We start from the raw sequence: 17,850 nt of genomic DNA, 5'->3' as shown, positions 1-17,850 counted from the left end.
GATTCTCTCTCTCTCTCTCTCTCTCTCTCTCTCTCTCCCTCCCTCCCTCCCTCCCTCCCTCCCCTTCTCTCCCGTCCCTGTGCACGTGCACACACACACACACACACTCTCTCTAAATAAATAAATAAATAAATAAACTTAAAAAAAAAACCCACTACTTTTTTTCAAAGTAGGCTCCACTCCCAACATGGGGCTGGAACTCAGGACCCTGAGATCGAGTGAGATCCTCTACCAACTGAGCCAACCAGGTGCCCCAAAACCCACGATATTTAAAAAACAAAACAAAACAAAACAAACCAGCAATCTCCTTCTAGCATAATTTTCCATACACCTAAAAAAAGTCTCTAGATTCACACTGGTGTCAGGCAACAGGCTATCTGAATGCAAATACTACATAAAGGTAAGATAAGTAAAGAGCATTCTCCTGACTGCACAGCAGAGGGCAAAGGAGGAAGGTAAGTGCCTTAGGAAGATGGGGAGCCAGGCCTAGGAAGAAGGCTGTGCCCATGAAGAGTGTGACTGATGGACCAGGAGACAAGGACCTATTTTACAGAGAAGATACTTGTAAACAAATCGGTAAGGGTCCCAGCTGCCAGGGCATGTGGATGAACACCCCCAGCAATTCCACGCCAGATCCAGGAAACTGTCCAGTCCCAGAAATTCACAAATGATATTCCAACCTCTGCTTGATTTCCAGCTTAGGGTGGAGGAGGGAAGACAAAAAAATACCAAAATCAAAAGGTACCCGATCTTGACAAGAAGAGACCTCAAAAATGAGCTCAGGAGATTAAGAATGAAAACAAATACAGATGTAGCTACCTCTGTCCCAAAGTAGAAAAGGCCAGTTGTTCAAAGCACAGAAAGCCTCATCCTCAAGCTTTCAATTCCTAAGACTCACAAGAATCATGAGTTTATCAATCGGCTTTATTAGGAGTTTGGCAGAAATGAGACTCATTAGAAAGAATCAGTGAAGTGGCCATTAACTTTCTCATTTAACCTAGAAGCGGCCTTTGTGGCTTCACCAAACCTTCTCGTTGACACCCTCACCATACAGGAGTGATGACTAAAATGTTGGCCCCTGTTCAAATAACTAACGTATGGCAGAAACAAATATATTTATATGCTTTCTAGAAAGATTAATAGTAGTTAGTGCTAGCCTGCCAAATGCAGATGTACAAACTTTCTATCCAAAACATAAATCAAACACAAGGCATATGGTGTATTTTAAAGACTGCTGATGTGAGACTGATTTTAAATTACTCAGATTCCGGAATAAACGATGGAGATGTTCACTAATGTGGCAATATATTCTGGATCTTTCCACATTAATTTAAGTTTATATGATGTAATGGCATTAACAAAAAGAAGGTCTTAGAAATTAAGAAGAGAAAATGCAAGCATATGTGAAATCCAGAGGTAGGTTTCTATCATCAGTTGTTTGCTAGTTTGGGCATATTCATTACAGTATGGTTCCAGTGAATGTAGTAAGTTAGAGGGTGTAATGAGGTACTATTTTTTGGTTTCCTTCAAGTGAATCTAATAAAAAAGAAAAACTGAACACACTGAAAAATGGCATGAAGGAGCAAATAAATTAGGCAGGAGAGCAGGGTGGTTTGTGGCCATCAAATGAGCAGTGGCTAAGTCAAAAATGGCCCAGATGGACCAAGAACCATTTAAGTTTTCAAGCTGCTGGCCACAAAAATCAGCAATTATGGAAAAAGCCATGTTATTCGGAGTTAAGCAGGGCAGAGTGTTGAACTGGAAACCCCAGATTTGAGGTGAACCCCTCAGTCATAGTAGAGCATGGCACCTGCCTTTCAGGGACATGATACAGGTGAGATGAGAGACAGGGGCCAATATTAAAAGTGCTTTGTAAATTGCCAGCTTATCCACAAGTGTCAGGTATCATCATCAACACCATCACCACCACCACCAACAACAACCATCAACCATCACCACCATCACCACCAATATCAACACCACCACCATCATGATCATTCTTAATCTCGAGTCACTTTCTCCTACATCTCGGTCACTGTTGAGAAAACTGATCTGTGCAGTCAAGTGATCAAGGTACAAGAAGAGATTTCAAAAGGATGTTGCTGAAGATAACTGGTTAAAAGTTAAGTCTGCACAATGGCTATTATAGCTGTTTAAGACGTGTTAGCTGAGCATTTCAGTTCACACAGACAATTGCTCTGAATTTTGGATTTCTTTCCAGTGACCCCAGTCATTCTGGCCAGAGAACATACAACATCATGAGATGAGAACACAGTCGCCGTCAGACAAAGGAGTTCCTCTGCTTCAATGGAACCAAAAGGAAATAAATGTCTAGCTCCTGATCTCTTTTCAGACAATCAAAATATGCTGTACATCAAACAGATCATGTTGGCAAAGATTGAAGGAACAACCATTCTCAGGCCCACTGTGTGAAGTGATCAATCAACACTAGTCACGTACGCATACCCAGGGACAATACATTTCAGCCATGTAAAAAATACTTCTCAGTGCGAGTTCCTGAGACTTCTGGTGGGGCAGGATTAAGGGGTGCAGGCAGGGGAGAGGAAATCTAGGTCTCAAGATATAGAGTACCCCACTTCTCTGAGATCCTACCACTTCATGAAGATGTGGGTATGTTGAGGTATGTTTTTCATTATGATCCTGGAGCTATTGTTCCTGTCAAGTGTAAGTAATCACATACCCATTCACTCATTCAATATTTTTTTCATTTATGAAAGCATACAACTGTCAAGTTGCAGACATGGGTCCTGCTTTATGGGTCTTATATTCTAGTGAAAAAGAGAGCAACAAAGAAAAATTAAATACATACACAAAACAATGACTTGTGCCATAATAATAATGATGTAATAAAGGCGAGGAAGAAACGGGACGCTGCAGTGAAGATTACAAGGAACTGAGAAGCTACTTTAAAAAAGTAACCTGAGAAACATTCGTCTAGGAGGAGACTTGAGTGAGACTGAGCCAGCCAAGTGAATAGCTGGGGCAAGAGCTTTCCAAGCAGTGGGAACAGGAAGTGCAAAGGCCCTGAGACAGCAAAGGCTTGTAGTACTAGAGCCTCTTCCGAAAAGAAGCCAGGTGGCTAGACTATAGTGACAAGGGGAGAGGAGTGTGAAATGAGGTTGGAACAGTGAGCACAGTGAGCAAGAGCCACGTTTTGCATGCAGGCTGTGCAGGCCAGGTTCAGGACACTTGAAGGATAGAGATTCTAAAATATTAATGTTTTTTTAAAAGCACAATGCAAGTTACATTTAAAAGTATCATTTTGGCTACACAGGTATAACATAATATATAAACACAACCTTCATTCTATAGAGGCTACCATTTGGAAAAAACAGAAGGCAATTTGAATACGTTTCCAAACGGGTAAATAAAAATGATCTTAAAGACTAGACATTTAAAAAGCCCCCAAAGCCACCTGGAGACTAGTAAGTGAAACAATGGATTCTGGGTTAAGAGAAAAAAAAAAATCATAGAACAAAAGAAACCTACGTACCTCCTCGTTGCACCAACAGTGTGACTTCACTTCCCTTTGGACATTCAATCAGCATATCCACAACTTGATTATGGGTCAGAGCCTGCACGTTCTTCTTATTAACTTCCACTATAAGATCCCCTTCTTTCAGGCCGCGGCACCTTGGACTGTCCACGATCTGTTTCACTCTTTGGCCACCGCCACCAGGACTGTCCGCGATAGTAAAACCAAAGCCCATTGGGCCCTTGACTATATGAACAGTTATGAGCTCTGGCTGAGTGGCTATGGAGGAAGCCAAAGAGACAGTGTCATTGGGGTAACCATGGGAACCGTTTGAAGCCACATCAGCAGGGCTGCTTGGCCTGGCATCCTTCATGCCATTGACTTTGCCTGTTTTACTGCTGTGACTGGCCGGCGAATCATAGGTCTCTTGCCCATTCACAATAATTGGTTCTTTATCCAAAATGGCTACCGAAGTCACTAAACTTGTATTGGGGTCATCTGGGTCAAAAGGCAACGGGTAACCTCGGCAGAGTTCAAGGTCCACGCTGGCACCAATGGGGATGGACTGGAAGATTTTCACAACTTGCGCATGTGTGTGTCCCAAAACACAGGTGTCATTCACGCTGACAATGACATCTCCTGCAAAAGGTAAGAGTTTGGGGGTTAAACAGAAAGTAGCCAAAACAAGTTTTATCAACATTATACTATGAAACTCTACCAAAAGGAAGCTGAACAGAAACTGGAGGTTTGGGGGTGGTATCATAGGGCACAAAGGGAATGCTTCTATTACTTATTGTAACTGCTAACAAGGCATTCTTTTAGCATCTCCTGTCTGCCCTGCTAATGAGAATATAATGATCATTGAAAGAACAGTGGGATTTCTTCTAAAAAAAATTCTCATTGCAGAAATCCAAGTTTAGACTTCTTCTATTCATACAGATCTAAATTTTTAGTAAATTACCACCTTACTGTATTTAATAGCATTCTAACAGTACCCCAAAGTTAAAATGGCTTCAAAGGTTTGCATCTATACCAGGGAATGCATTTATGTAGTGGAGGAATCTTGCTTACTGACAGTGTTTTAAAAAAACATTTACTGGGGCCACTTGGGTGGCTCCGTCAGTTAAGCATCTCTTGGTTTCAGTTCAGGTCATGATCTCATGGTCCATGGGATCAAGCCCCGTATCGGGCTCTGTGCTCACAGTGCCAGAGCTTGCTTGGGATTCCCTCTCCCTCTCCATGGCCCTCCCCAGCTCGTGGGCTCTCTCTCTCTCTCTCTCTCAAAATAAACAAACAAACTTAAAAAATACAAAAATAAAAAACATTTATAAAGTCACGAAATCATGATGTCGTTGGCCCCGGTTCAGGTGCCGGGTGGCAGTCACACCACACAGGGAATGCTAGGGCCCTGTGGTGCCTCTACCTGTTTCCATCTTGCCATCCAATGCCGCAGGACCATCCAGGACCAAGCTCTTGATCTGCAGAAACTCGTCAGGTTCATCACCTCCAACAACTGTGAAGCCAAAGCCACGACTGCTTTTCCGCAGCTTCGTGTGAATAAACTTGCCTTTCAACTCAGAAGGGTTTCGTGTAAAAAAGGGTTTGCCTGGATGAAAATACGAAAAGTATAAGGAACGTCACTATGCATGAAAAGGTGAATTAAATAAGAAATGACACAACTTATAGACGGCTCTCCAAGCTCCTGTGCCTGAGGGGTCTTAGGAAATTCCTCTCTTGACTGCAGTAATAAGATGGTGTTCCCAGGCCCCTCTGTTTAAGAAGGGGGATATGGTACCTACAGTATGTCAGCATGAAGTTCTCAAAGAAAATACAAGAGAAGAATGACCATCATCTGAAACACTTCTTGGTTTCAGTTCACGTAGTTTCACAGCAATTGAGGTGCCATGAGGTCCTTCACAGAAGATAAAATGGGTCTGTGTTTTGTGTTGTCTGTGTTGTTACGGTTTCTAATTTGCAATACAACTTCCAACGTGTTGCCTCAGGCTTGGCTTCTACTTGTGAAACCAATTCAGTGAAAACTTTAGTTTCTAATCAAACAGAAAACACACTCCGAAAAAATATAGAGGATGCCAGGAAACATACGGTCACAAAGAATAATGATAAAAATGTAATTTGCTACTTTCAAAATTAGAGGAGTCATAACTTCACCTTGAATTGAGTTTCAAATGTGTCATTTTTCCTGTATGTTTTTGTCTTTTAACAATTTGTAAAATAGCCTGGACATGCCCCCTAATAAAATTTATTGTTTAAAAAAGTTTAGGACGTGTGGCTTAGAATATTTTTTTAAAATACAAAACATCTAAACGAAATAGTTACTAACAAAAGCCACACAGCTCCAAATTCAGTTGTCCTGTTTAAAATCAATTAATAGGGGCACCTATTTCAGCTCAGGTCACAATCTCACATTTAGCGGGATCAAGTCCCATGCTGGGCTCCGCACTGACGGTGTGGAGCCTGCTTGGGATTCTCTCTCTCCCTCTCTCTCTGCCTCTCCCCCATGACCTCTCTCAAAATAAATACATAAATTAAAAAAAAACTGAAATAAAATAAATTAACAGCTACATAGCTAAAGAACTACCAAACATGCTCCCTATGGTTTTGTTTTCTTGATAATATTCACAATAACAGTTTGTACACAAACCAAAAATTTTAAAAGTCAGTATTGTTAGGAATTTCTCCACAATTGAGAAACTTCCAAGAATTTCTCTAGTTATCCCAAATAGTGGACATCACTTCAGGTTTAGACTTTTTAAACTCTCCTGATTAGGGGCTCCTAATGTAGCTCAGTAGAGCGTGCGACTCTTGATGTCGGGGTTGTAAGTTCGAGCCCCACATTGGGTGTAGAGATTACTTAAAAACAAAATCTTACAAACAAAAAAAAACCCTCTCCTAATTATAATTCATATCCCCTTCTCTCCTGCTTGCCACAGCTTCCTCATCTTCTATCCAAAGTGTTATCAAAACAAAAACAAAACACCCAGGAGAAGAAGTCTCCATAGACCCCTCCACCCAAGTGTGGCACCCAGGAAGGAAGTTATTTTTGGTTAGCTATAGCTAAAAGGCCTTTTTCAAAAAGTCTCTGGGCACACATACAATTTTTAATTGCATATTTCAAAAGTTCCCGGCTCTTAAAAAGGACTCTTTTAAATTACTAGAGTCATCGTCCTGCTCACGAAGCTCCCCCTTTGCAAGGCTGGTTGGAAGCTTCATAAACTACAGACTCGTCGTGGCGGCTAACGAAAGGCAAGGCTGAAGCATTCGCCATGCACAGTCGTCCGCCATGGCATCAGAAAGGTGGTTTCAAGTGCACTCGGGGCTGTGGGGAGACAGCTGCCACGGCAATTATCAGATAGAAAACCGAGGCCAGGGGCGTGTGCGAATAGCCTACATCCTTAAGGCAGAGGCAGCTAGGGAGTTGGGATGGCGTGAAGGGAAACACATTTCGGTTATGCAGAGACAGCAGTGGCCGTCACCTTCTCAGTGAGGCTCTGTCTGGTCATCTTCTTAAAAACTGTAACACCTCCTCCACCATTGCCAATCCCCCTTTCCTGCTTGTTTTTGCTGTCCCTAGTATTTATCACCATCCAACAAAGTATGCGTCTTAGGTATGTATAGGTTTGGTGATCTGTCTGATTCTCGCCCACCCCTTCACTTCATGTGCTCCAAAAGTTTGTGCTGAATAAACGAATGACTGAACAACAGCACAAAGAAATGAGATTCAACGTGTCTTTGAGAAGGTGGGAAGACGTGGTTGGGTGTTTAAGCTTCTCACCCTCATTATAGGCAAAGTTAGAAAATGTGAAAATGTGCCTGGCAGTTTAACTGAATGAATTTTTTAAAAAGCCATTAGCATATTTTGAACTTAGAATGTTTTCAACTTAATGGAGACAGGAACAGAGCTTTGAAATTACACCGATGACTTCCTTTTTTTAGCGCTTAACTAGGGAAGATCACAGGGCTTCACATTCATGGACATTTGATTATGTTTTATGAATGGTTGGGTCATGAGCTAACGTAGCTTTGGAAAAGAAGCACTTTCTACCCACAAGCAGTGGGACTGGAGCTCTCTGCTGCAGCCCTGTGGTAAATGTAATTTTCCAAGAGATCCTAGTCTGCTGACTATACAGCTGCACGATCTTGTTACGTATGAGAATCACCTGGGTAGCTCCTTTTTTTTTTTTTTTTAAAGGTACTCATTTTAGAGTTGCCTCAGTGGCTCAGTTGGTTAAGCTCCCAACTCTTGATCTTGGAGCAGGTCGTGACCTCACAGTTTGTGAGTTCAAGCCCCATGTTGGGCTTTTCTGCGCTGACAGCACAGAGCCTGCTTGGGATTCTGTCTCTCCCTCTCTCTGTCCATTCCCTGCTTATGTTCTCTCTCTCTCTCTCTCTCTCAAAATAAATACATAAATTAAAAATAAATAAATAAATAAATAAATAAATAAATAAATAAATAAAGGTACTCCTGTCTAGGGCTTATGCTAGACCTATTTAATCAGGATCTTTGGAGTCTTGTCCCCAAATTCTGCTCTTCAATAGCCCTTAGGAGGTTGCTTTTCTGACAGGCTGGCACAATTTTTTAGCATGTGTTTGAACACCCTAGGCCAGTGATGTCCAATAGCAATTTCTATGACAAGACAATGCTTTATATCTGCACTGTCCAATATGGCTAGTCACTAATCACACATAGCTCTTGAGCCCTTGATATGCAGCTAGGGGAACTGAGGGACTAAACTTTTATTTTACTTACTTAAAAAAATTTTTTTAACGTTTATTCACTTCTGAGAGACAGAGAGAGACAGAGCATTAGTGGGGGACGGGCAGAGAGAAAGGGAGACACAGAATGTGAAGCAGGCTAAAGGCTCTGAGCTGTCAGCACAGAGCCTGACACAGGGCTCAAACCCACGAATCATGAGTTCATCACCTGAGCCGAAGTCATGCGCCCAAATGACTGAGCCACCCGGCACCTCTTTATTGTTTTTTAATTGTAATCAATTTAAATGTCAACACGTAGCCATTGGCATCTGTATTGGTTGGCCACATTTAGACTACATAGTGCTGTCCCCGCACATACAAAACAAACAAATGAACAAAAAAAGTTTTAGCCAGAAATTCAACTGTTCCTAATGACACTTAGGATTCAAATCGGATGCTCTAGTACTTACTGGCCGTGTGGCGTGGGCCAAGTCACCAATGCTCTCTCTGCCTAAGTGTTACAGGTGCAAATGGAGGTAATGACAGTACCAACCTCCTTATTCATGAGAGTCGTAAGGAAAAACCATAGCAGACAGAAGATATGTAGGGAGGTACCCAGTAAATAAAAACAGCCCACTAAAGGTGAGTTGTAATTTCGAAAGTGGTGGTGGTGGGGTGGGTGCAGTGGAGGGATGGCTGCAGAAATCTCTCTCGAAGCCTCAACTGGAATTGGAGAATTTTCCTAAGAGCAACTCTCTTCAACATTATCATCTGCTGGAATTAGAAGTGTACCCTTGATCAGAGGAAAGTTTCGTTGGGCGGTGAACTTAGCAAAGCGACACCAATACCAGTCTAACCAAGGTAGCTACACATTCTTCCTGAGACTCCTAGCAGGATGCTAGAACAGGACACTTAACCAGCAGGCAGGGAAATAAGGCCACATGAGGTTGCAGAAGGAATTTTCTATTTAAAAAATACAGAGGAAGCCACAATCGCATTGATATTAATGCTATCATCTGCTATGTTCTATCTTTATTAAAACCATTAGGACCATAAAAATGTACACCCATGCCAGGAGAAATTATTTTACATAAACTGGTATTATTACCAATCTCATGATGCTATCAGCTTTCCAGGGAAGCAACTTCTTGCTCATGAAAATTATAATGGAGGAACGAAAATCAGAGAAAAGAGTTTTTCTACTTGTCTTTTTAAATCTAACGCAACGATACCTCTTTAAAAATGTACAGAGAACGAAGACAAACCTTAGTCTTTTTAATGGGTCTGTACCACAAACATTCCCCAACTCTATCAAATATAGTGCCTGTTCTATTTTTCTTAAAGAAATTTAAAAAACAAAAACAAACAAAAAACCCAATTCTTCTCTATCATTTAAGAGCAATCAGGCCTGAAAGGAGTAAGATTCTGGAGATACCAATTTTTAACAATGAACGTCTCTAGGGGCTCCTACTATCTGTGAGCATAAATAAGTGAGACCCAACGAAACATTGTAAAATATGTGTAAATGCCAAACTACAGCAAGAATAGGAGATTCACATTTAGTATATAATAATATCAAATGGTTTCACATTTACAAGAAAATCTTAGTCAAAAGCAAATATGTTGACGAGGATCTTGGAACATCCTCAAGCTGACTCTTCAAGTTATCTTACTAAATACCAATAATAAACTTCTGTAGTCTCGAAATCAGTGATTTACAACCCTGGGATTTCTCCCCAGGGGCATCTGGCAATGACTGGGGCATTAGTAGTTGTCACAAGAGGGTAGAGACCATGGACGCCCCTAAACTTGGTCCAATGCACAGGAAAGGCCCCACGCACAACAAAGAATTATCTGGCCCCAAGCGTCAAAGGTGCTGAGGCTGAGAAACCCTAATGGCAAGTGGTCATTATTTTCAGAGAAATGCAATTAGCCGAGCAAATCTACCCACACACAAGGTTCTGGTTTTCTTGGCAAGTTTGATTAACAGTATGTTTAGAATTTCTAACATCACAGTTTTCACCATCAAAGGAAGGAATTGGCAATTGTGAGATTCTACTTTTTAAACTTCTTTCAAAAAACTAAATTTTTGATCTAAAGGCTTCATCATCATAAAGACGCTTTACCCTGAAGTGGAGCTTCTCTGGCTGGCTCCGGATTGCTCGGGGGGTGGTTTGGAGTAACGGGAGGCACAAGACATGGGTGATGTTCCGTCCATTCTGTGAGGAAAAGAAAGAGTACACTGTGTTTCCTTCAAATGGGAGTCACATTAACATTCTCTTAAAAGAAGATTCACCTTCTTAAGCATCCATCTATCCAAACTAATGAAACTAGACACAGAGAGCTTAGATGGAAAACAAACTGGTATCGGACCCCACTCTTTGTTAAGGATAAGATTCTCTCTCTCTCTCTCTCCCTCTGTGTGTGTGTGTGTCTGTGTGTGTCCCTCTCCCATCAGAGTTTTGAAGAAAGCTCATATCATATTGTGATATGAAAAATAAAAACTTCAGTTCTCTGTGACTGGAGGGTCCAAAGTGAGACCAAGTAAAAAATATGAGGAAAGATATACAATCAACTGACGCCACCAGCCCGATGAGGGAAAACCATCTCTAACACACTTGAGACATGAGCTGAGCTGCTGAGGTCTGCTCGTCTTGGATGACAATAAAGGTGATTTCAGCAGTATTCTAAAGTGCTATCCCCTCCCATCTCCCAAATCCGAACGGGACTCATCACCAACATGCCTGCGTCCTGACTGTAGTCCTCCTCACCTTGGAGGCCCAGAAACAACGTGCCGTGAGTGACCCTTGAGATTTACACAGTCACCTTCCAGCTAATATATTCAACCGTATACCCCAGCCTTCAAACAGCACTTTCTCGCACTACAAAGTTTCACCAGTTGAGAAAAATATTTAAAAACATTTTTTTTTTTTAACTAGAAGAGAGATGAAGGTAGAAAGGAGAACTTTTTGATAGGTGCATACACACGAACACACAGACAGACACACACACACAATACTCTAAAATACAGTGTAGTGGTGCCTGGCTGGCTAGCTTGTAGAGCATGAGACTCTTGATCTCGGAATCACAAGTTCTAGGCCCATGTTGGACGTAGAGCTTACTTAAAAAAACAAAACCAGAAACAAAAGACAGTAAAATACAATCTATGGCAGTGTTTGGCCACCTGTGGCTTATAAGCCAAAGGGACCCTACTGTCCATTTTGATACAACTTTCAAGCCAAGGACGGTTTTTCCATCTTTAGATGGTTGAAAAAATTAAAATGAGAAATACTTTGTAACACATGAAAATTACATCAGGTTCAAATATCCATCTTCATACATGATGCTTTATTGGAACACAGTCACATCTATTCATTTACACATTGTGTACGGGTCTTTTCATACTTCAAGGGCTGAGATGAACAGTTGTGATAGAGACCGGATGAATGGCAAAGGCTAAAATGTCCTCTAGCTGGCCATTCACAGAAAAAGTCTGCCAACTTTCCCCCTATGACCTACACTTACTATGATCAGTATTATAATAAAAGTGTCATATTTGATCTTCATATATTTGCTATTTGCATATTACGTTGAGAGGGTATTGAGCAGTCATTTCATTTTATTTTTTCAAGTTTATTTATTGTAAGAGAGCCAGAAAGGGCACAAGTCGGGGAGAAGCAGAGAGAAAGGGAGAATCCCAAGCATACTCCTCACTGCCAGCACAGAGCCCGACGTGGGGCTCAAACTCACAAAAGTGTGAGGTCATGACCCGAGATGAAACCAAGAGTTGAACACTTAACCAACTGAGCCACCCAGCTGCCCCTGAGTATATCATTTTAAAAGGGTGCAATGAAAAACTAAAAAACCCTACTAATAACTAGATGGCTATTAATGAACAGATGTATTAATAAATAGCTGAATGAAGTAAGTTCATAAAATGGAAAATTATGCAGCCCTTAAAAATTACAGGGCAAATCTTTATTAACCAGCTTTGAAATATGTGCAAGAAATACATTTAAATGAGATCATCAGGTCACAAAACTAATACATATACATATATATGCATATATATATAACATATATATATATATACATATAAGTTATACACACACACACCTATAAGTTACAATCCGATTGTTATTAAAATATGCATCTATGTACAGGGGCACCTGGGTGGCTCAGTCAGTTAAGCATCCGACTCTTGGTTTCAGCTCAGGTCATGATCTCAAGGCTTCGTGGGTACAAGCCCCACATTGGGCTCTGTGCTGGCATCACAGAGCCTGCTTGGGATTCTCTCTCTCCCTCTCTAGCTGTCATTCCCCGACTCGTGCTGTCTCAGGCTCTCTCAAAACAAATAAATAAACTTAAAACTTCAGCACAGTGTCTCTCATTGAGAATGAGATAGGAGCAAGCAGGGGAGAATTTAATATTCTCCATTCTTGAACTGTCCATATTTTTATAAAGATCATGAATTAACTTATAGTTTTGGAAAAGCATTAAAAATGACCAGCTTTTTCTGATTCTTACATGTCATGTTTCTAAAATTAGAAGTTAGCTTCATATATAGTAACTCCTCCTAAGGGCTCAAAGCAGTATGAATTTAGACACCAGCTGGTATGTAAACATGCTGGGGCAACAGCAAGTTCTCCAGTATGATGACAGCTTCTTTCTAAATTAAAGTGGAGATCGGGGGGGCCGTGGGCTAGGGCCCCCACTCGAGCTGTCTGGGTTCCGGGTGGAAGAGAAGCACTGTCATCTCCCCCCCACCCCTGCAGGACACCAAGTCCACGGCATGGCAGAAGGACAGGAACATCAAGGCCAGTTCTGACCACACGGGGGTGTCAGCGCCCAGGCTTTGCCCCAAGCTCCTCTGCCCAACACATCAAGGGAAAGCCAACCTTCTGGCTGCGGCTGTGGCTGCGGCTGCGGCTGCTGCTGCTCCAGCTGCTTCTTCCGTTTGGCTTCTAGAACCGGGTTCTCATATTGTGTCTTCCTGTTGATGTGGCTGGGGCAGGAGGCAGACAATATTTGGTTAGAAAACAGTTCATCCCACAAGCAAAATGCCAGTCTGCCAAGTCCCTTGCTTAGCACTGAGCAAAGCAGGTGGTCTGAGATGCTGCCCAGCACATGTCAAAACGGGCAATGAGGAAGAGGAAAAAGAAACGAATGCTTTCCATATAGCAACTGCCTATAGAGGCTACCAGCTTTTCCCGCATTTTATTTTAAAATCTTCAATAAATGATAAGAGGCAGGTCCTATTGATATTCACATTTTATGGAGAGGGAAAGTAAATTTCTGAGCAATTACTAACTCACCTAACAGAACGTGGCTACTAAACAGTCAAGAGGCAAGGAAGCTCAGGTCTGTCTGCTTTCAAATCGCAGGATTTTAACCACTGACTCTTCCAAATGTCCAAGGAAGCACCTGACTCAGGGAAGTGCTTCAATTCAAGGAAAAGTGGATTGTGGGATTATTAAAAATGAGATTAAAGTACAGACAGGACGCAGTCTATGACATGCAATGCCAGAACTGCTTGTGGCTTCCTATGACAGTTCAGAGAAGCCTCAGCACTCAAAGTTAAAAGAAGGGCTCTCCCAACATCTGCCAACTATTTTCATCAGTGGACATGGAGTCAGGATTAAAAGTATGAGCCTCAGGCAAAAAAAAACTCCAAATGCAGCTAACCTAAGCAAATGTGATGCGTTCAAAGTGACAAAGACCTAGATACGCCAGACGGTTCCAAAACTAATAAGGCCATGGAACAAAAATACATACATACGTGTACATGCATGGGTTGGTTTTTTTTTTTTGCCATGGCCTTAGTGTATATACACATATTTTACACAAACATACATACACACAAGCATACATACACTTGGTGTTTTGTTTTTGTTTTGTCTTATCCAAAATCATACTTGATTAGAAGTTTGGGAACGGACCTATTATGTAATTACAGTATTCAGAACTCAAAATATTTCTTAAAGGCGGGCTGGTCACACAGGGTGGATAGACTAACCACCTTTAGATGATCCGCAGGGCACACAGAGGAGCTTTATTTTGTGAGGGTCAGAGAAACAACAATGCCCTTCTAATGGCCCAAATCACCAAATCCTTTGTTACATAGAGTTGGCCATGTGAGGACTGGCCAATGACACTTGCTATATTGAACTCATACTTTTTTATGATAAGATGCGGAGCATTTTACAGTCTGACAATTTGTGTCATATACTCTCATCACCAGGCCATTATACAGATGAATTTTCATTGCCAGGAGCATGAGAGACAGAAAGCTTGCCAGCTGTCTTTAGGGCACCGGGCGGGATTATGACGAAGGAATATTTCTGTCATTTGTTTCTCTCGAAGCCTCTTTTATTAGTGATTTCCCCACTTTCTCAGGAAATGATATAGAGCACATTTGCTACAATGTTTCATCTCTTGGGTTTCTTTTCTTTCAGGATTATCCTAACAAGACGGAGTATGTGCCCAATGCCAGAGCAAGATACATACCACATGGGACATGAGGTGGGTTTGAGAGTCTTAAAGATGGAAAATAGGAGCTATGTCTATGGTCCTCAGGCAGAGGAGAGGCAAAGAAGCATACAAGGTCTTACAGCTTGGGCCAGTTCTCAATTATCTTCTCAATTCTGGTGACATTTCATACATTACTAAGACATGTCTAACCCTTCTGGAAAGTCTGCATGAATAAATAAGTAATTACTGAAAAGTTCAAGCCTGAGCAGGGCAAAAAGGAGGCAAACATGTTCTGCTCCAGAAGATAACCCCTACTCACCTGCTCCAGTGAGTCTTAGCTTTTCTCATTCATTCATTCATTCATTCATTCAACTAATACTTATCAAGAAGGCGGCATATGCCAGGCCTGTGTTGGGTCCTGGTAAAATACTGGTAAACAAAAGGCATTGATCCTGTCCTTTTAGCATTTACTGTCTTCATATTCACTGAATATTTTCTCATTCATTAAAATATGCATATATATTTTCATTACAAATTATGTTGTTGTTGCTAACAGTTTGTACCTTATAATGATGGCCAACTCTGTTCAGCATAAACGTACATAATTATTATAGAGGAATACAAACCAAAATATGGGTTAACAGCCACTTACTCTACATAGTAGATACCATAGACAGGGTCTTCAATCTTTTCCCAACCAGCAGGTAGTTCTGAAAAATAAAAGAAGATTTAGAGCAAGAAGACCATATTCTTGAAGAACCCAAGGATTCTTAACAACTAAGTGAGGGGAAAAAGAGAGAGACTCTTAAAAGTGCCTTAAATCCAGTTAAAACTGTGCATTCTAACAACAAAAAGCGAGCATTATATGTACTTATCAGTGTATTTTTCTACACGAGGAACAATTCTTTACTGATATTTTGCACAAGCTACTACAAGTTAATAAAATGTAGTCCCAGATGCTTTTGTTCTAACTCAACTATTAAATTAGATTTTAATGGAGATATGGTTAAAATTTGCCTTGAATGCCTAGTTTATAACTTAAATATTTATAATTTTCTCATTTTATTTCCAGACTACCTTACCACACAAACAAAAATGGATGAAAATTAACGTTTCTTTTCATTTTCAATATAATAGAGCTGCTTTTGTTCTCCCTGGAATAAAATAAAATTTGCATCTTATTTCCTCCGTGTTCCTAATTAAAATGCTACTGAGTAAGTAAAAATGCCCACGTGGAGTTGGGCTTTCTAATTGCCTGCATCTATCATTCAACTGCTGCATTCAGACAGGCCTACCTTTCGCCTAAGAAAGCAGAAACTCAGGTCCTGCCCTCTGAGAACACACTACTTGAGGGAGAAGATTCTATTCCTTTATTGTGGTGCTGTAAAATGGCCCTGGCAGATTTACGTGCCTTTCTGAAAACTCAACTGTGCTCTACTGGGCTTCTCTCCATAAGGTTTCATATCAAAAGATGGAACTTTATTAGCTTCCTAGTAGTGAGTTCTGCCACAACAAAAATCTACTGTGAAAAAGCCCCATTGCACCAGATAATTAGACTTGGTGAAAGAAGTAACCAGGTTGTGTTTTGTGTCATTAAACAATTCTTTCAAGCAGAGCAGCAATTACTCAACTTCATTTCAAAGCCACTCTCACACACACACACAGTTAAGGCAAGCTTGGGTTAACACCACACTCCAACGTGAATCATTATTCCTGGAAGTCAGCTATGAAGACCAACTTGAATGGAATATTACAAACGCTTGGAATGTCACCTATTTGGAAACACTAAATTCTTTTTCTTTTTTTAATTCGAGGAATCACGTGGTCACCACTCTTCTCAAAGAAGGATTCTTTCATCCGGGCAAAGGGCTGACATGTGCCATCAACAGTCCTGCGCTGAAACAGAGTCACGCGCGTGCACCCGAACACACACGCTAATTACTCAAAGTTTATGTTTTGCTAAGATCTGGCTGCATATCAAGAGACATTAATTTCATGGGTTTTGCTCCACATGTTATCTATTTGCAAACAAAGAGACAGGTTTTCCCCCTTTTTCTTCTCAAAAAATTTTTTTAAACGCTTAGCAGGTTTTAAAGAAGTCTTTGAATTCCAGGAGACACAAGCTACTAAAATGCAAGACAGGTCCAATTTGCAGATGTTGATGCAACTTGGCATTTTTGTACGCCCAGTCTTACGAACTGATGCAAATCAAATGCCTGGGAAATGGTTTCCCCTTACAAAGCTGGAAATTACCATTTAAATGAAAATGAACCAGGAAAATCTTTCCAAAGAGTTGAGAAATCAAAGATTAAAAAAAAATGCAGATTGGGGCACAGCCTCATGTTTGCTCTGGAATGGAGGCAGAGGAGGGGGTAAGTGTGAAATTTGATGTTTCACTGAACCAAATCCTTTTCGGAATTTGCACCCTTGAATATTCGGCCTGATTATCTTCAGATAAAATGGGAAATACTAAGAATTCAACTCGTTGGTACACTTATCAGGATGAGCACTGAGTAATGTATAGAATTACTGAATCACTATAATGTACATTGGGACTAATAGTATGCTGTATGTTAACTCATTCAGTTATTAATTTGTCAAACATGTGGAGAGTGTCCACTTCTGCTCGAGGGTGTGGTAGGCACCAGGGACACATATGTAATTATAAGTGCACAATTATGCAGATAATTCAAACACCATACTGTTTGTGCTCTGATAGAGGTCTAAAGAGGGTACGAAAAAAAAGAAGCCACCTCTGACCTTTGTCCTGTTGCCTAGTCAACAACTTATACTCTAGAGGTGAGACATGTGGCAGATCAAGTGATATTCCTGGACATTTGTAAATTTAAACACATCTCCTGGAACAGATTAGCAAATTCCAGAAATTTTCTAGTTTTCTAAGCTAAAAGCTCATTTTCAGTTGAAAAGATAGATTTCTCACTTCCAATGTGGTAATTAACTTAATAATAGGAATTAGTTTCCTAATGCTTAAAATAGAAATGGGTCATCGATTTAAAAAAGGAAGATGTTTGTCCTCAAATTTGTCTTTTGGTTCTAAAAAACTAAGAATGGCAGAAAATGCCAAAGCCCCCAAAATAATGACATTCTATTTTTTTTTTTTTTTTTTACTAAACACTCTGATGTTGCCCAAAGAGTCAGCCCCTATGTCT

At 40.8% G+C, this 17,850-nt stretch overlaps 1 protein-coding gene across 16 annotated transcripts in view; it reads right to left on the bottom strand.

Moving 5' to 3' along the window:
• The window catches only part of MAGI1 (membrane associated guanylate kinase, WW and PDZ domain containing 1), a 643,266-nt gene that overhangs the window by 72,881 nt on the left and 552,535 nt on the right, over positions 1-17,850 (bottom strand). For all 16 annotated transcript variants that reach the window (XM_040454512.1, XM_040454513.1, XM_040454515.1 and 13 more), the window contains 5 exons: positions 15,333-15,390; positions 13,108-13,214; positions 10,336-10,428; positions 4,920-5,102; positions 3,515-4,135 (listed from right to left, as the gene is read on the bottom strand). In XM_040454512.1, coding sequence (XP_040310446.1) covers positions 3,515-4,135; positions 4,920-5,102; positions 10,336-10,428; positions 13,108-13,214; positions 15,333-15,390 — 1,062 coding nt within the window. The remainder of the gene's footprint in view (positions 1-3,514; positions 4,136-4,919; positions 5,103-10,335; positions 10,429-13,107; positions 13,215-15,332; positions 15,391-17,850) is intronic.

Source organism: Herpailurus yagouaroundi, unplaced genomic scaffold, assembly GCF_014898765.1.
Source record: "Herpailurus yagouaroundi ecotype Mexico unplaced genomic scaffold, PumYag 213, whole genome shotgun sequence".
NCBI lineage: Eukaryota > Metazoa > Chordata > Mammalia > Carnivora > Felidae > Herpailurus > Herpailurus yagouaroundi.
This window is presented reverse-complemented; position numbering and strand designations above follow the sequence as displayed.